The 18,116-nt window shown below is 58.4% G+C and overlaps 2 protein-coding genes across 7 annotated transcripts; both read left to right on the top strand.

Annotated features, from left to right (window-relative positions):
* The first annotated feature begins 142 nt into the window (after positions 1-142).
* BRMS1 (BRMS1 transcriptional repressor and anoikis regulator) lies at positions 143-7,855 on the top strand. 3 transcript variants are annotated; one of them, XM_003273894.4, is made up of 10 exons: positions 143-296; positions 3,016-3,161; positions 3,565-3,655; positions 3,855-3,982; positions 4,142-4,221; positions 4,318-4,414; positions 4,975-5,067; positions 6,413-6,477; positions 6,918-6,957; positions 7,311-7,855. In XM_003273894.4, the coding sequence occupies exons 2-10, from the start codon at positions 3,023-3,025 to the stop codon at positions 7,316-7,318; spliced, it is 741 nt and encodes a 246-aa protein (XP_003273942.1). In that variant the 5' UTR covers positions 143-296; positions 3,016-3,022; the 3' UTR covers positions 7,319-7,855. The 3 variants fall into 3 exon arrangements, with proteins under 3 accessions (XP_003273942.1, XP_030667125.1, XP_030667124.1); XM_030811265.1 differs by lacking the exon at positions 143-296 and adding an exon at positions 344-1,725; XM_030811264.1 differs by lacking the exon at positions 143-296 and adding an exon at positions 344-2,420.
* An 802-nt stretch (positions 7,856-8,657) lies between these two features.
* RIN1 (Ras and Rab interactor 1) lies at positions 8,658-13,125 on the top strand. 4 transcript variants are annotated; one of them, XM_003273893.4, is made up of 10 exons: positions 8,658-8,870; positions 9,029-9,209; positions 9,311-9,425; positions 9,505-9,577; positions 9,689-9,780; positions 9,936-10,673; positions 10,966-11,271; positions 11,532-11,663; positions 11,781-11,932; positions 12,438-13,125. In XM_003273893.4, exons 1-10 carry the CDS (start codon positions 8,785-8,787, stop codon positions 12,912-12,914), a joined length of 2,352 nt encoding a protein of 783 aa, XP_003273941.2. In that variant the 5' UTR covers positions 8,658-8,784; the 3' UTR covers positions 12,915-13,125. The 4 variants fall into 4 exon arrangements, with proteins under 4 accessions (XP_003273941.2, XP_030667117.1, XP_030667118.1 ...); XM_030811257.1 differs by having other exon boundaries at positions 8,745-8,870; positions 11,152-11,271; XM_030811259.1 differs by having other exon boundaries at positions 8,770-8,870; positions 9,009-9,209.
* The last annotated feature ends 4,991 nt before the right edge of the window (positions 13,126-18,116 follow it).

Here is an 18,116-nt window from a genome sequence, read left to right as displayed (position 1 = left end):
AGCACTGAAACATCAGGGCCTTCCCTGCAGGCCGAAGGCCTGCGCGAATGTCGGCCAGTTACTATGGAGACCGGCCCGCGGTATCCCAGCATGCCTCGGGACCAAACTGTCCAATTGTGAGCATCCCCGACGGTCGCCTCCTGATGATGCACACGGAAGCACCGATAGGCTCTGCCTCCCGGAGAAAAGGGAGCCGCGCAGCGCCTACGGGAGTCCGGCGGCAGCAGCCGGTACCGGCAACCACGGGCACCTTTCAGGGAATCTCGGTCGTGAGGCCAGAGGCCCCAGTCCCCGCGGTGCGTATCGCCTTGCATGGCTTTTGGTTCGGCCTCTCCGGTTAGTTGAGCAGGGCCGGCACAATCTCCTCCTCCGAGGCCGAAGCAGAGATTTAACCGGCCTGACGCGTGCTGGGCTGCGGGCGAGCCAGCGATAATCCGGCCCGCTCCGGCGCATCTAGAAGGGAGTGGGAGGCCCCCTGGGCGCTGCGGAGAAGCTGGGTTGACCTCTGCGAGAGTGGGGAGGGTCTGCCTACCCTAGGGCACTGCCCCGGAGGAGCTGCCATTCTGAAAAGATAAATTGCCTGTGTACAGCGCTTTACAGTGTGCTTTTCCATCCCTTACCACCTGCGAGCTCCTCCACACTCAGAGCAGGAATGGTTATCCGCTTTTTGCACCCGGGGTAAGGTGGGAAGGTTGTGACTTAACTCACTCATAATCAGAACCAGCTGGAGGAAAGAAAGGCTTCTAGAAGAGATAGACTTAAGCTGCGTCTTACAAAGTGAATATACTAACAGTGAAGAGGCATTGCAAATGTTGGGAACTGAGGCTTGATAACGGGAAAGATGAAGCTGGTTTAGAGAACCGAGCCTTTCAAGTCAGGTGCAGGTTATTAGTGAAATTGTTGAGGAATATGACTAAACGCTCACCTAGGCCAGGCTTACTATACACAACTTGAACTGGTGTCAAGGAAAGTTTGCTACCATTACAGGGACCTGGGACTACCGAAAAGTAAAAGCTAATGTCTGCCTCACAAAAAAATTTTTTGTTAAATTTGTATTTGCAAATCCTCCAGTCATCAAGTGAACCAGCACTGTGCTAGGTAAATAAGGTATGTGTGCAGCCCCTGCCCTAGTGAGGCTCATAGACTGATTTGGGGGACAGACATGAGAACAGGCAAATAGATATAAACACAGCTTCCTGGAGGGAGTGGTGTCCGCAGTGTTCTAAAGGACTACAAAGCAGTGTCCAGAGAAGTTGGAAGAACAATAAAATAGAAGCCTGCAGGGGGTTGAGAGATTATCTGCTGAGAGGACTGTTTTCTTCTTAGGTGATCTCTTGGGAGTACTTGGCACTATCAGTACAATTACTACTTGGCAGTACTTGGCTTTCTTCTAAAACTCTCTTTCTTCCGACTTCGGGTTTTGCCTCCTCCTTTGTAGGGGTCTCCTCATCTGCCCCTTTGGTGACCCTGGGCGTCTTCTGATCGCACACATTGTGCCTTGCTAGTCGCACCTTCTCCTGTGGCATGAAGAACTTGCTGTATGCTGACAACCAAATCCCTGCAGCTCAGATTTCTCACTGAGACTTAGACCCATGTTCCCCCAGCTGCTTTCCTTCTCTTATTTCAGGGTCTTTGCTACTGACTCTACCTGCAATATTCCCTCAATAAGTGCAGCTCACCCAGCTGGTCCATCTTTGGAAGCCTCCCTGCTGCATCGGGCTCCAGGTCCTGGTTATATACCCCTCCCTTATGCCCCTGGTCTTAACTCTCCTCCTACCATGGTTATAGTGTGCTCCTTTGCCCCACTCTCCCAGGAACTTGTAAACTCCGTGAGGTAAAAGAGTCACACTTGGGCCCCTGCATACCATAGCGTCTGACGGTACCTAGCATATGTTAGATGTTCAATACATGTTAGATGAGTCAGTAAAAGAAGGAATGCTTACCAGTGTTCAGTGTTGCTGAGCATACAATTAAAATAAGCACTGAAAAATATTGGCATTAGCCACAAGGAAGTCATTGGTTAATGCTACGGGATCAGTTTCAGCTGAGATTGATTACATCAAACAAGTGGGAGGTGAAAGTAGGAACAGCCAGTGTTCATGAGACCTTGAAAAGTGTAACTGTGAAGTGGCAAACGGAGCAGTTAGGTGGAATGGATGAGGTTTTGTGTTTCTGTGTTTTGTTAATGCTAGGAAATACCCAAGCACATCTAAAGTTTCATGGGAAGGAGGCTGCTAAGAGTTAGAAGCTGAAGACACAGAAAAGAGAGGGGAGCACTGATGACCTGCGGTCCAAGAGGAAGCAGAAGGAGATGGGATTTGATCCAGAGCACAATGAAAGACAAGGAGATTGTAACGTTATCTGGAAGAGAAGCCGAGGGCATTATAGGCAGAAGGAACAGCTGAGGCAGAGGGCGGAAGGTAGAAGTGCAAGCACTAGCCATTATATGGTGGGATGAAGGAGCTGGACTGGTAGGTCAAATCCAGTCTGGGAAAGACCTTGAAAGCCCCAGTTAGAAATTTAGGTCCAGTTCGGGTGTGGTGGTGGGTGCCTGTAATCTCACTACTCGGGAGGCTGAGGCAGGAGAATCGCTTGAACCCAGGAGGAGGAGGTTGCAGTGAGCTGAGATCATGCCACTGCACTCCAGCCTGGCAACAGAGCGAGACGCTGTCTCAAAAAATAAGAAGAAAAGAAATTTAGGTCCAGTTGCAAAGGCAGTGGAGAGTGCCCCGTGGGCCTTTCCTTTCTGTGGATCACAGCCTTGGCCAGTATTCCTAGGATTAGGATCACCAGTGACATCCAAGAGCAGGAGCAGTTCCAGAGCTCCCAGCCTTCTGTGAGAGGGGCAGATGGCCATTTGCACCCTTGCCACCCAGTTTGTGCTCAAGGTGTGGCCAGGCCAGTCACTTCCCTGGCTTTCCCCATCTGGGATCAGGTTGGGTTCAGCTCCCTGCTGCCTCTTTCCCCCTCTGAGCTGTGGGCAGCCATAAGTGATAGCTCCATTCCTTCTCCCAGAGTCCAGATGCCCATCCAGCCTCCAAGCAAAGACACAGAAGAGATGGAAGCAGAGGGTGATTCTGCCGCTGAGATGAATGGGGAGGAGGAAGAGAGCGAGGAGGAGCGGAGCGGCAGCCAGACAGAGTCAGAAGAGGAGAGCTCTGGTGAGCCCCTACATACACACACACAGCCCCTATACACAAGCATGCACTCACATGCACACGCATGCACACACAGCCCCTACACACAAGCACGCACACGCACACACAGCCCCTACACACAAGCACACATGCACACACACAGCCCCTACACACAAGCACGCATGCACACACACACAGCCCCTTCACACAAGCATGCATGCACATGCACACACAGCCCCTACACACAAGCACACACAGAGCCCCTTCACACAAGCACGCATGCGTGCACACACACACACAGGCCCTACACACAGGCATGCATGCACACATGCACACACACACACACACACATGCAGGACGCACATGCACACATGCGGGTACCCACCACTCCTCCCCAGAGCTAGCCCTTACTGGCCTCTTGTCCCAGAGATGGATGATGAGGACTATGAGCGACGCCGCAGCGAGTGTGTCAGTGAGATGCTGGACCTAGAGAAGCAGTTCTCGGAGCTAAAGGAGAAGTAAGCATGGGGACACCTTGGGCTGGGTCTGCGAGGATCTGGGATGAGGAGGTGGCGGGCCTGGTACTGGGCAGGTATGGTTGGTGTCCAGGAAGTGCACACCTAACAGCGGGCTTGCTGTGGAATGGGTGCTGGGTACGTGTTTGCCCAGGAGTGATGGGTGAGCAAATGGGTGTACGGTTGCCTTTTTACCACCCAGGTTGTTCAGGGAACGACTGAGTCAGCTGCGGTTGCGGCTGGAGGAAGTGGGGGCTGAGAGAGCCCCTGAATACACGGAGCCCCTTGGGGGGCTGCAGCGGAGCCTCAAGATTCGCATTCAGGTGGCAGGTCTGTGGGTGGTTCTGCACCCTCTTCCCCTCCCAGAACCCATGGCACCCTGTCCCCTTCCTCTCTCGTTCCTGCCCGGCCTTGCGCTTTGCTCTCAGCCCTCCTATGTGGGCACCGGGCTCCCCAGCCAAGCAGGGACCCTCCTCCCTTTCTCTGCAGGGATCTACAAGGGCTTCTGTCTGGATGTGATCAGGAATAAGTATGAATGTGAGCTGCAGGGAGCCAAACAGCACCTGGAGGTGGGCCTGATTGGGCACACTGGGGGCGAGGCGGGGCGCAAGGCCTGAAGTGGCCCCACCCCATCCGCCCTGCTGAGCTTTTGCCCCCTCTTCCAGAGTGAGAAGCTGCTGCTCTATGACACGCTGCAGGGGGAGCTGCAGGAGCGGATCCAGAGGCTGGAGGAGGACCGCCAGAACCTGGACCTCAGCTCTGGTGAGTACGAGAGCCTGGGCATCCCGGAACTGGGCCAGGCTCTGTCAACGCCCACCCCTCTTTGGACTTTAGATGTCCTGAAGTCAAGGGGACAGTCAGAGGACCTGCCTCTTGGGGTCAGTGTGAGGACTGAAGGAGACCAGGCCTGGAAAGGGCCTGGCACACAATGGGGGCTCAGGCAGAGTGGGTCTCCCTGTCCTCTTCTGCCCCTTCTCTTTCCAAAACAGGTATCAGTGTGACATGCAGTCACATGCAATAGCTCTAGTCCCCTCTATGTTCATAGTACCTGTGTTCATGTGGAGTCCTGGGGTGGCAGGAATTGTCGTCATCGCACTCCACTAAACAGATGAGGCTCACAGAAGTGCAGCGGCCTCTTCCCAGGGTTGTGCAAGCTGTGCAGGCAGGACCTGAACAGCCCTAAGGGGCTTCTACCCCAAGCCCAGGGTGGTGATGGGGCAGGGGAGATGAGGCCAGGCTGGCCCATGGTGCGGGCAGAGGCTACAGAAAAGGGAGTATCCTGTGGGCCAGCACCCCAATTCTAACTCTGGGTCTGGGGGCAGAATGGTGGGACGACAAACTGCACGCCAGAGGCAGCTCCAGGTCTTGGGACTCCCTGCCACCCAGCAAGAGGAAGAAGGCACCTCTGGTTTCTGGTATCCTTTCACCCAGCGTGGCCTAAAAGTGGGCAGGATGTTTCGGTCACCTCCAGACCCGGGGGAGGGGGTTGGAGGGGACATGGAGGACAGTCACACTAGATGCACTCATGGTTGCTTGGTGTCATGTGAACATGTCCAGGCAAATCCAGCTGTCAGCAATTTCTTACGGGGTCCTGGGTCTCTCTGGGCTATGTGGACCCTAGGAAAACAGAAACGGGCTGGGCTCCATGCTCACATCTATAGTCCTAGCACTTTGGGAGGCCAAGGCGGGTAGATTGCTTGGGCCCAGGAGTTCATTTCGAGACCAGCTTGGGCAACATGGTGAAACCCATTTCTAGAAAAAAATAACAAAAATAGCCAGGCATGGTGGTGTACACCTATAGTCCCAGCTACTCTGAAGGCTGAGGCAAGAGGATTGCTTGAGCCTGAGAGATCAAGGCTGCAGTGAGCCGTGATGGTGCCACTGCACTCAAGCCTGAGTGAGGTTTGGCCTTTGAGGCCTTTCCATCTCCTGGGGTTGTCCAAGCGGGTTCCCAGCTTTCCCTGGGGAGTCTTTGCTCATATCCCACCCTCCTCTTGGAAGTCCTGCCTGTCCTGACTGTCCAGGGCTCATCTCAAACGTTACCTCCTCTGTGAGGCCTCTTCTGGTCTTACGCTAGTGCCTATGGCTTCACTCTCCTGTGCGCTTCTGTGCCCTACCATGGGGTACCCACATGCCAGAGGGCACCGGCTGCCTCCGCCCCTCTCTAGGCAGGGCTAGCTTAAGCTTAGTCCAGGGCGTACTGTGCTTTCATCTGTCCTGGCAGAGCTGAGTCCTCCTGCCCCCCACCCCGCCCCCGAGGGCATTCCTGCAGCAGCCAGTCTTAGTCATTATGGCTACCTGGTGCTGGAGAGCAGGCCCAGGCAGGGAGGGAGGAATCTGGAAGGCCATGACTTGAGCGAATGGAAGATGAAGGCATGGAGACATCAGGTAGGGAGCACTGGGGGAGGGGGAGTTGTCTCTGAAGGGACAAGCCCTGCGTCTGTCTTTGGATCAGGGAAGGGGCCAGGTCAGGGCCAGTGCTGCAGGGTGAGATGGGATGGGCCTCAGCCAGCTGACCTCAAGACGAGGTGAGGGTGAGCAAGGGACGGGGAATAACACTTGGTGTCCTCCATAGACTTGGTTCCAGGAGGACCCCCGGAACCAGGGGGCTAAGAGGTAGGAGGTGGAACCTGAGCTCGGACCCAGGTCCTCAGCTCCCACTCCATGCTGTCCGCTGTACCCCCACTCCTGAATGTCAGGTGGGTGGCCCTGCCCTCGTCACCTGCCACCTCCACTGGGCTTCCTTGACCCCCACCACAGGCCCATACATCGTGTACATGCTTCAAGAGATCGACATCCTGGAGGACTGGACGGCCATCAAAAAGGTGGGGCCACTGCTGCCCACGTGACCTGCCCCACCTCAGGGCCCCCCACCCTGGCAGCAGCTCTGCCATCTGCAGGCCTGGGAGTTCTCTGCTCACCAAGGCTCCCCCATCTTCAGCCCAGGGTCCCTGGACCGCAGTTGGCTCACAAGTCCTCTTGCTCGAAGCGGCCCTGGGAAAAGGGATTTCTAGTCTGTGTCAGCCCCTTCCTGTTCCAGGGCAGGTTTTGATGGGGTGGGAGGGTGGCGGGGAGGCGGGAGAGCCGCTGAGCTGGCCAGCGGTCAGGAGCATGGGAGCTCTGCTTTGGTGGGGCCTGTGCTCCCGGCCCTGGGGGCACAGCACTGAGGCAGCAGCCGACAGGCCACAGAGGTGGGGGTTGGGGCGGGGATTGCCAAGCTGGAGATGGGCTGCTCTCAGGGGGGCTTTTCTTCTCACCCACCCAGGCTAGGGCAGCTGTGTCCCCTCGGAAGAGAAAATCGGATGGTAAGAACCATGGCTGTTGCACGGCCTCCCCTGCCCCCTTGCCATCCCCTTTCCTCAGCTCAGCCTCCAGGAAGGAGCCCAGAGAGAGGCTGTGACTGTTTCAGAATCAGTGGCCCAAGAAAGTTAGGATGGTCTAGATTTGAGGGGCTTGTGGGAGTTTGAGGAGCAGGAACCAGGATGGGGCTGGGGAAGCTCTGGGTTGATGGAGCTCGCACTCAGGAGGGGTCAGGGAGGGCCGTGGAGCTGCCCAGGAGGCCTGTCCTGGGCCAGCCCAAAGCCACTCAGTAAGTGGCTGCCTCCCTCCTTTCAGCTTCCTCACTGATGACAGTTTTCTCCTTCCCACATACGCACAGGACCTTGACCCTGCTGTTCACAGCCACAGGGACCCTCAGAGCAGGTGGCACCGCACCCAGGATTCTCATCCTCCTGCAGACAGGCGGACCCACAGGCCCCTCAGGGTCTGCCCAGCCAGGCTCCTGTGGTGCTGCTGGGCCCTCCCACTCCAGCTGGCACTGGCCTGGACTCCTCCTCTGCCCTCCTTGAGGCCTGCACAGCTGTGGCCATGTTGCTGACCTGGCCAGGCAAGGCTGCTGTCTCCATCCCTGAGCTGCCTGCCACCTCCCACTCCTGAAGATCCACCTCTTGGGGCTCCCCTGACAGAGAAGACAGCCGAAGTCGAAGCCACATCCTCTTGCTGACCTTGGATGCAGGCTTTCCGGCCTCAGGGCCAGGGAGCCAGTTTCCACTGTGCAGGAACTCTTGAGTCAGACGTGGGATGGGGGTCTGTCCACCCTGGCTGGAGCTGGAGGCAAGATGCCAGGCCCCCTAGGTTTTCTCAGGGCAGTTCTTGGTGTCTGCCTCTCAGATTCCAAGGACTGGAATTAAAACCTTTCCTGGGCATGCTCCGTGTGTGTGTGATTTACCTTGCAAGAGAATCAGGGCTTCCGTGGGGAGCACCTGAACCAGGCCGACTTCTGGGGTGCCTGCAGATTGCCACTCCTCGCACTATCCAGCAGAGGCCGGAGCATTGTGCGTAGGGCCAGGCTGGGGAGGGGGAGGTGGGCACTGGGCTGCCTGGCGCTGGGCAGAGTCAACATATGGCACCGGGAGAGTGCCTCGGTGGGGAGGGTGGGTGCGTGTGCTTGGAGCCTGGGTCATGTCTGCACCTGTCCCAGTTGCCTGGCAGATTGGCAAGGCAGGCTGACAGAGCCTGCGTGCGTGGGAGGCAGCCAGCAGCACCACCATGTGCTGACGACCTCACAGCCAGACTCCCCCTGGTTAGCGCTGAGTGTCAGAACCACCCCCAGAACCTCAGTTAAGCAAATAGGTTGGTTTCCATGGAGACATGGCATATTTTCTCCATGGCAACCTAAAATCCTAAAACCCAGGTTCAGGAATGAGTCATCTATGGGCAGTAGAGGGTGCTGTCCCACAAGGCTGACCTGAGGCCAGGGGCAGATGAGCAACTGACCACAGACCCAGAGATGCCCCCAGAGCATGGCTGGGGCCTGTGGGGACTGAGGCCGCTTAACCACTTCCCGCCCACCTGTGCAATATGAGGAGCTGGTGAGGCTGCAGGAGGCTGTGTGTGGAGGTGGCATCCCCCCAGCTGGGGCCCTCAGAGCAGGGCTAGCATGGAGGGGACCCCTGACCCCTGAAGCAGGGTCCAGAACAGAGGAGGCGGGCACTGGCCAGGCAGGGTGGACACACAAGAGTTAACTGGCGGGTGTGACAGGCGGACCGCCCTCAGGAAGTGTTACTCACTGGGGATGTGCGTGCCTTGCCTTGGGACTGGATTCTCTTCCTGAAGCGAAGGAGCTCCCAGCCATGGAAAGCCCTGGAGAGTCAGGCGCGGGCTCTCCTGGAGCCCCCAGCCCGTCCAGCTTCACTACTGGGCACCTGGCGAGAGAAAAGTTAGTGAAGTTGGCAGGGCAGCCAGGTGGGGCAGGGAGGGGCTGCGAGAGGAGGGCCTATCCGGGGATAGAGAAGGTGGGAAACCCGGGAGCGGGGAAGAGGAGAGCAAGGGTCCCAGCCCCTGGCTCGATGCTCAGATCTGGGTGCCTGCCCCCAGGCCAGCCCAGGACCCACTGTATGACGTGCCCAGTGCCAGCGGCGGGCAGGCAGGCGGGCCGCAGCGGCCAGGGCGCGTTGTGAGCCTGCGGGAGCGCCTGCTGCTCACCCGGCCCGTGTGGCTGCAGCTGCAAGCCAACGCAGCGGCCGCACTGCACATGCTGAGGACCGAGCCCCCAGGGGTGAGTCTTGCCCCAACCTTCAGGGACTGGCCAGCCAGGGGTGGGAGGGAGAGGGGTGGGACGCCAAGGTCCTGAGCTGCCTGAGCCCTATCCACTTGCAGACGTTCCTCGTGCGGAAATCTAACACCCGCCAGTGCCAGGCCCTGTGCATGCGGTTGCCTGAAGCCAGCGGCCCCTCCTTCGTCTCCAGCCACTACATCCTGGAGAGCCCTGGCGGTGAGGGGCTGGCCTGGCGGGAAGGGGCTGGAAGCAGGGAGGTTCCCCAGAGAAGCACCTCACTTCCCTCCTCTCTCAGGCGTCTCCTTGGAGGGCTCGGAGCTCATGTTCCCGGACCTAGTCCAGCTCATCTGTGCCTACTGCCACACCCGGTGAGTCTGCCCGCAGGGTGCCTGGTGTCCACGGGCCCTGCTCCTTGGGACAGCCCATCCTCCCCACCCCCTTTGGCCCTCACTCCCTTCTGCTCCCCTCTCTGGCCTCAGGGACATCCTTCTCCTCCCGCTGCAGCTCCCCAGAGCCATCCACCGCGCAGCCACCCACAAAGAGCTGGAGGCCATCTCACATCTGGGCATTGGTAAGGGCTCCCTGCCACCCATTGCACAGACGAACAAGCTGAGGCTGAGGGGAAGGGAAGGCTCGCAGCACACCGCCCGAAGCCCATGCCTTGCCTTGGTTGGGAAACTTCCCCTAACCAATCCTGGAGGCCCCAGTCAGTTTCTTGTTTTCTAGAGTTCTGGAGCTCCTCCCTCAACATCAAGGCTCAGCGGGGCCCGGCTGGAGGCCCAGTGTTGCCCCAGCTGAAGGCCCGGTCCCCTCAAGAGCTGGACCAGGGCACCGGAGCCGCCTTGTGCTTCTTCAACCCCCTGTTCCCGGGGGACCTAGGGCCCACCAAGCGGGAGAAATTCAAGAGAAGCTTCAAAGTGCGCGTGTCCACAGAGACCTCCAGCCCCCTGTCTCCACCTGCCGTGCCGCCTCCCCCCATCCCCGTGCTGCCAGGGGCAGTCCCCAGCCAGACAGAGCGGCTACCCCCTTGCCAGCTGCCACGGAGGGAGAGCTCAGTGGGGTACCGCGTGCCAGCAGGCGGTGGCCCTAGCCTTCCGCCTATGCCCTCCCTCCAGGAGGTGGACTGTGGCTCCCCCAGCAGCTCCGAGGAGGAGGGGGCGCCAGGGTCCCGGGGGAGCCCAGCGACCTCACCCCACCTGGGTCGCCGGCGGCCTCTACTTAGGTCCATGAGCGCCGCCTTCTGCTCCCTACTGGCACCGGAACGGCAGGTGGGCCGGGCGGCGGCAGTACTGATGCAGGACCGACACACAGCTGTGGGCCAGCTGGTGCAGGACCTACTGACCCAGGTGCGGGCCAGGCCCGAGCCCCAGGAGCTGCAGGGCATCCGTCAGGCACTGAGCCGGGCCCGGGCCATGCTGAGCGCGGAGCTGGGCCCTGAGAAGCTGCTGTCACCTAAGAGGCTGGGTGAGGCTCCGTCTCTCCATAGCTCCAGCACTGCCGCATCCGACCCTCTGCTCCCCTCCACAGCGCCAGCCTGTCTGATTCTGTTCTGCTGCTTTATAAACCCACCTTGTCTTACCACTGTTCGAGAGAGTTCCATCCCCTCTCTCCCCCAACTCTTCTGTCTCACCCAGGCTACCTCCTCCTGCTTTCCTTGCTTCTCCTCCCATATTCTACCCCTGCTCCCTTCTCCCCCTGGCCTCTGCCCCCCATACCCCCAGTCTTCCCCTGACCCCTCCCTGTCCCTCCTCGGCAGAACATGTCCTGGAGAAGTCATTGCATCGCTCTGTGCTCAAGCCTCTCCGGCCCATCCTGGCAGCCCGCCTGCGGCGCCGGCTTGCCGCAGACGGCTCCCTGGGCCGCCTAGCTGAGGGCCTCCGCCTGGCCCGGGCCCAGGGCCCCGGAGCCTTCGGGTCCCACCTGAGCCTGCCCTCCCCAGTAGAGATGGAGCAGGTGCGCCAGAAGCTGCTGCAGCTGCTCCGCACCTACTCACCCAGCGCCCAGGTCAAGCGGCTCCTGCAGGCCTGCAAGCTGCTCTACATGGCCCTGAGGACCCAGGAAGGTATGTCCCTGCCACCACCTCACCCTGCCCTGCCCCTTTGTCAGAGGCGGGCCCCCCAGCGGCAGGTCCCCAGGACCCTGGAACAGCCCTGAGGGAGAGAATGAGCCCACCCTCCCCTCTTGCAGATGGTGAAACTGAGGCCTAGAGAGGAGCGCATCCTCTCCAAAGTCCCTCAATGGTTGCTAGGTCGTGGGGAGGGGTCACTGCCTAAAGCAAGTCCCCACAGGGGAGGGGGACTGCCTCTCACCATGTCCCCACAGGGGAGGGCGCGGGTGCCGACGAGTTCCTGCCTCTGCTGAGCCTCGTCTTGGCCCACTGTGACCTTCCTGAGCTGCTGCTAGAGACCGAGTACATGTCGGAGCTGCTGGAGCCCAGCCTGCTCACCGGAGAGGGTGAGGGACCCCCATCCACTTCCCTGTCTGGGTGGGCCCTGAATCAGCAGGGAAGGGGAGAGGGGATGGGGTGCCCCACACCCAGCCTGAGCCGTGTTCTTCCACCCTGTGTCCCAGGTGGCTACTACCTGACCAGCATCTCTGCCAGCCTGGCCCTGCTGAGTGGCCTGGGTCAGGCCCACACCCTCCCACTGAGCCCCGCACAGGAGCTACGGCGCTCCCTCAGCCTCTGGGAGCAGCGCCGCTTGCCTGCCACCCACTGCTTCCAGGTAACAGGCCCTCCACCGTGTCCTCAGAGCCAGACACCATCCCCGCCTTTCACATTCCTGTCCTTGGTGAAGAGTCCAGACTCTGTAGCCAGATCCTGGGTTCTAATCCTGGCTCTGCCACTGGGTTGTGGGGACTTGGGCAAGTTACTTAACTACTTTGTGCCTCAGTTTTCTCATCAGTAAAATGGGGTAATAGGACCTACCTCCTGGGGTTGAGGTGAAGATTAAATGAGTTAATGCAGGAGAGCGCTTGGGGCACAAAGTACTCACTATCAAAGCTTCGTCTCAGGCTTGTGAGCTCCCTACTGGGCTGTCCTTGCACCTGCGGTTGTGGCCCACAAGCCGACCCCTGGAGCTCACAGAGCTTTTGCTGCTTGGTTCTCCCACTGGATTTCCACCTCCCCACCCTGTCCCTGCACAGCCCAGAAAGCTGATGGCTCAGCTTTGGAGCCAGATGCATGCCAGCCAGGGCTGAGTACTTGTTTTTGCTTCTCCTCCTGCATAGCACCTCCTCCGAGTAGCCTATCAGGATCCCAGCAGTGGCTGCACCTCCAAGACCCTGGCCGTGCCCCCACAGGCCTCGATCGCCACCCTCAACCAGCTCTGTGCCACCAAGTTCCGAGTGACCCAGCCCAACACTTTTGGCCTCTTCCTGTACAAGGAGCAGGGCTACCACCGCCTGCCCCCTGGAGCCCTGGCCCACAGGCTGCCCACCACTGGCTACCTTGTCTACCGCCGGGCAGAGTGGCCTGAGACCCAGGGGGCTGCGACAGAGGAAGAGGGCAGTGGGCAGTCAGAGGCAAGAAGCAGAGGGGAGGAGCAAGGGTGCCAGGGAGATGGGGACGCTGGGGTCAAAGCCAGCCCCAGGGACATTCGGGAACAGTCTGAGACAACTGCTGAAGGGGGCCAGGGTCAAGCCCGGGAAGGCCCTGCTCAGCCAGGGGAACCAGAGGCAGACGGAAGCCGGGCAGCAGAGGAGTAGCTTGAAGTGGCCAGAAGGGTCATTCGGGGCGGGAGACCCTGAGCCTGCTGAGAAATCCTTTTAGCGCCAGCAGCCCCACCCAGGGCCCTGTCCTGTGTCTGCCACCACCTTTGTCTGATGCTCGTCTCCAGGGAAGCTGGGGGAACTGCCACATCTGAGGAACTGGAATAAAGATGAGGGGGCTTGGGGGACCCCCAGACTGTGTGCCCAAGACCCCTTGCCTCTTGTTCTTCTCCCCCAGCTGAGGGTGAGCCAGCCTGCAATGGGGAGTGTGCCAAGTGGGGGTGAATCCGACGGATGCCCAACCTCTGACGTGGGGAGGGCGATGGTCTCAGTTCCTTTTACCCTTCCCCTCATGGGCATGGCTGAGGCAGGGCTCCACCCAAGTATCCCCCACCAGGCTGGGACTTCCACACCCTAAAAGGTTCCAATGGCTCTTAGGTGTCAGGAGGATTTAGAGAGGCCACACAACAGCAGCAAAGGCTCGGGGCCCACCCCTGTCCTGGACACCCGAAGGACCTGCACCTGCAAGCCTCAGTACTCTCATCTGTAAAGTAGGGACACTATTGCTGCCCTGCTCGGCTCCCAGAAGTGTCCCAGTAATCAAAATGGGTGATTTTGCTACAAGCAGAACTCATGGCAGAAAGGGAGGGAGAGAGATGGGCTGCTAACTCTCTCCCGGAGTCCACTCTCTGCCAGACAAGGCTCCCACCTGCTGACGCCCAGTTCAGGGAGGTTATTCCCCTGGAAATCAGGCCCTGGGGAGAAAGTACCCAAGTTACAGTCTCTCCCCAAGATTTGGAGTCCTCCCAGCCCCTCCAGCATCTCTGGGGAGATCCACCAGCTGGCAGATAAGCTTCCAGAATGGAGAGGGGGCTCAGAAACCATGCTCTCTGCACTAAACTCTTGGCCCTCACAAAAGCTTTACTTGGCCATGGCTTGTTGGGCCCGCTGAGGGTCAGGAAAGTGATTCCCAGGATGTCATACAGCAAGTCCTTAAGGGTTCCCCCACCCAAACCAGGGCATCAGGTTTCAACTCCACCCTCCATTCTAAGCCACCCACAAAGGCCAGGGCAGCCCCCAAGGAAGCCCAGAGCAGGCAGCAAATCCAAACAAGGAAAAGTGCCTACGACCAACCACGAGGGGGCTTGCACGGCCTGGGAAGCTGCCGAGAGGGTGACCACCCAGGGGCGAAGGCGCCTCCAAGGCTGCAGCAGCACGGGGGGTCCCAGGCCTTGTAGTCCCGCAGCGTCAGGCAACCTGGGGAGAGCGCAGGGGCCAAGGCTGCTGGCCCCCAGGTCCCTTAGATTCTGGGATCTGGGTAAGGCCAGCCCCTTGGGGGCCATCCCCAGGAAGGAAGGAATTGTCCCCCCATGGAGGACGACCCCAGAGGCTCTCTCCTCGGGCACTGAGCACAGAGGGGACGTCAGCCCAAATGTCAGACATGACAACTGGGAGGTAGAAATCGTGGACTTTGACTTTTTGGGTTTTTTTGTTCGTTTGTTTGTTTGAGATGGAGTTTTGCTCTGTCGCTCTAGCTAAAGTGCAGTGGTGCAATCTCGGCTCACAGCAACCTTCACCTCCCAGTTCAAGTGATTCTCCTGCCTCAGCCTCCCGAGTAGCTGGGACTACAGGTGTGCACCACCACACCTGGCTAATTTTTGTGTTATTAGTAGAGACGGGGTTTCCCCACGTTGGCCAGGCTGGTCTCAAACTCCCGACCTCAGGTGATCTGCCTGCCTTGGCCTCCCAAAGTACTGGGATTATAGGCGTGAGCTACCGCACCCAGCCCGACATTGACTTTCAGATGAGCAGTCCAGATACAGCCCAGTTGCAGGGCTCCCCTTTTTTTGTAACTAGGTCACCAGCAGCTCTTCCCTCCCCACTTCCATGCCCTCCCAAGGTTCTCGCTGATAGGAATTGTCCTGTTGGCTCTTCTGTCCTTCCTCCCTGTTTCACCACGCACCCCTAGTGCCTCACGCAGTCCAATGCTGAGCACAAATGCCATAGGTGCTCAATAAATGTTGTTCACTGATTGGAGTTTGATAACCAGGAGTGAGGGACAGTGAGGCAGAAACCTGGGGAGTATAAGGGAGGACTGGGTTCTGGGAATCAAACACAGGATGTGTCAAGCTCAGTCCCAGAGGAAGGACCTGGAATGTTTGTAGAGGGTGCTCGGAGGATCCCAGGGGCCGGATGTAAAACTGGTCTCATGGGAATGAGGCTCTGGGGCCTCTGCAAGCCCTTCCCACCCTTGCCAGGCTCAGCATGACCTGACCCCCTCCCTGCCCTCCCCAGTGATGAGGCACCACAGGGAGCTGCTGCTGCCTGGGTCTTGTGGTTTTTCTTCTCAAGAAACTCTGGGCTGGGCCTGGTGGCTCACACCTGTAATCCCAACACTTTGGGAGGCCGAGGTGGGTGGATCACCTGAGGTCAGGAGTTCAAGACCAGCCTGGCCAGCATGGTGAAACCCCGTCTCCACTAAAAATACAAAAATTAGCCAGGCGTCGTGGCAGGCACCTGTAGTCCCAGCTACTGGGGGAGGCTGAGGCAAGAGAATCACTTGAACCTGGGAGGCAGAGGTTGCAGTGACCCAAGATCACACCACTGCACTCCACCCTGGGCAACAGAGCAAGACTCCATCTCAAAAAAAAAAAGAAAAAAGAAAAAGAAAAGAAAACAAAAAAGAAACTGATTGGTCAGGGGTCCAGGCCAAATCAGCATCAACAAGATTATGATCTTGGGGCAGAGCCTCCAGGCAAGGCAGACAATGATAGGCCAGTGTAAGACCAGTCTCATTAGCCCCATTTTACAGATGAGAAAACTCAGACTTGCTCAGGGAAAGTGCCTTGTTACAGGACAAAGGGCTCAGATACCAGGTTCTGCAGTCCTTCAAAGCAGAGGGGCTGATTTATATGTCTACTCAGCACATCTATCAAATGTCTGTTATAGGTCAGGTGAGGTGGCTCAGGCCTGTAATCCTAGCACTCTGGGAGGTCGAGGTAGGCAGATCACCTGAGGTCAGGAGTTCAAGACCAGCTTAGCCAACATGGTGAAACCCCATCTCTACTAAAAATATAGAAATCAGCTGGGCAGGGTGGCTCACGCCTGTAGTTCCAGCTACTTGGGAGGCTGAGACAGGAGAATTGCTTGAACCTGGGAGGAGGAGGTTGCAGTGAGCTGAGATCACACCACTGCATTCCAGCCTGGGCGACAGAGCAAGACTCCAAAAACAAAATCAAACAATAACAACAACAACAACAAAAGTGTCTGTTATAGACCAAGCACCAAGCACCCCCAGCTCCAGCCAAAGGGAAACAGGTCGCATCACTCCATTTGCATGGTGTGATCTGGGTGGTAACTGAAAGCTCACTGTGTCCTAGGGATTCCATGCCACCCCTTCCCCAGCCTTTGTCCTTATGGAAAAAGAAGTCAAGGCTCCAAGAGGTGACATGCCTGGCCCAGCGTCCACTGCTGCAAGGCAAGACTGGAACTCTGACGTTTGGATCTATTAAAGAGCAGCCGGGTCATTTCCTTACTTGGAAACGTTGCCCTTATCACTCCTAAAGTCACAGTGGTTCTGTATGCAAGTTTATTGTCTGTTTCCCTCACTAGAATTCCAGAGCCAACCCCGCCTTGTTCGCAGCTAAATCTCAAGGGCCTTGAACAATGCCCGGGCCAGAACTGGCACTTGTAAGTCTATGTGGAATGACTGATTCGGAAAGACGCAGCCTAAACCGTCCCTCCGCTTTCCTGGGGTGCAGGGTGGCGCATCCTTCATCGCTGCCACCAGGGGGCAGAGCGCGCCTCATTCCTGGCCACGTACAGGGTCCCCTCCGCTGAGGCGGAGGACCCAGGGGACTCAGTGCTCCCAGCCTGCTGCTAGGAGGAAAGCGCCCGGCGGTGGGTCCCTGGGACCCTGCGAATGGGGGGGTGAGGGAAGGGCTGCATATCCCTGGTTCTGTGGGCCAGGGTGCTCCAGGAACCAGGGGCCTACTGGGTGGCCTGAAAGGGGTGCAGCAGAAGGCAGTCATTGAGACCCACACTACCCTGCCACACCTTCAACACAGAGCGTCTAGCACCCTGCCATGGCCTTGCAACCCATGTTCACACCCACAATTAACACACAGTGACACTGTCTGACCCACATTCCCACACAGGGTGCACACCCTGCCAGCCACGGGCACATGCAACAACCCTGGGGCACCCCCAGGGTTAACAGGCACACCCTGACACTGTCAGCCATTCACTCCTGCGGGATAGGGCGCAGGGACACACTGGCGCCCCTCCTCCCAGACACACCCTCACACAGACCAGCCACCCACTCAGACATCCTTGGATTTGCAAACACTGAAATATTTCAGCACCCTTGTTCTTGTGTTCAGAGTGTGACTCCCGGACACACACACACGGGGACAGGCTGACACAGAGACACATGGTGACCACCTACACTGGGATCCCATGATGCAGTAGACCTACCTGTGCAGAACTGCCACTGGCACACTCCATCCCCCACTCAGACGTGACGGCGCACACTCTCCCGAGACACAGCACACGGCTGCCCCTTCCCACTCTCCAAGCATTGGAAGTGCAAACACACACAGAGACACACTCACAAAGACACACAAACACACAGAGACACACACACATAGACACACAGAGACACACACACACACAGACAGACTTTTATATTTTGAAGCACACAGAAGCGGTCCATGCCCTCTCCTGAGTCACCTCACTCCAGCCCTGGCCTGTCCCACCACCACTCACCCACCCCAGCCCATGCTAGACCCTGGTGAGAGATGTGGGTTGCTGAGAAGACCCCATGAGGGGTGTGGTGACCCCACTAGCCAGGCAGGAGGCAGAGGCAGGCAGCGCTGGGTGGGGAGGCCTGAGCTCATCAGATTCCAGCCTGAGTGATTCACGGGAAGAGCCTGGGGAGGACCCTGGAGGAGACACTGGCTCAGGGGCTGGGGCATTTGGGGCCTGAATGGGCTTTGGACCAGAGGGTCCTGGGTCCAGAGCGAGCCTTGAGTCTGGGGGCAGAGTGCTTCCTGAGGGGATGGCCCAGCCTGAAGGGTGCCTGCTGGGTGCAGCCCCTGGGAGGGGCTCGGGGCTCAGCTGAGCCGCAGGATGAGACAATCGGCCCTTCCCACCTACCCCACCCAGGGCCAGGTCCCCTGACCCCACGGCTTCCAGGTC

The sequence above is a fragment of the Nomascus leucogenys genome, chromosome 4 (genome assembly GCF_006542625.1).
Source record: "Nomascus leucogenys isolate Asia chromosome 4, Asia_NLE_v1, whole genome shotgun sequence".
In the NCBI taxonomy this organism is placed as follows: domain Eukaryota; kingdom Metazoa; phylum Chordata; class Mammalia; order Primates; family Hylobatidae; genus Nomascus; species Nomascus leucogenys.
This window is presented reverse-complemented; position numbering and strand designations above follow the sequence as displayed.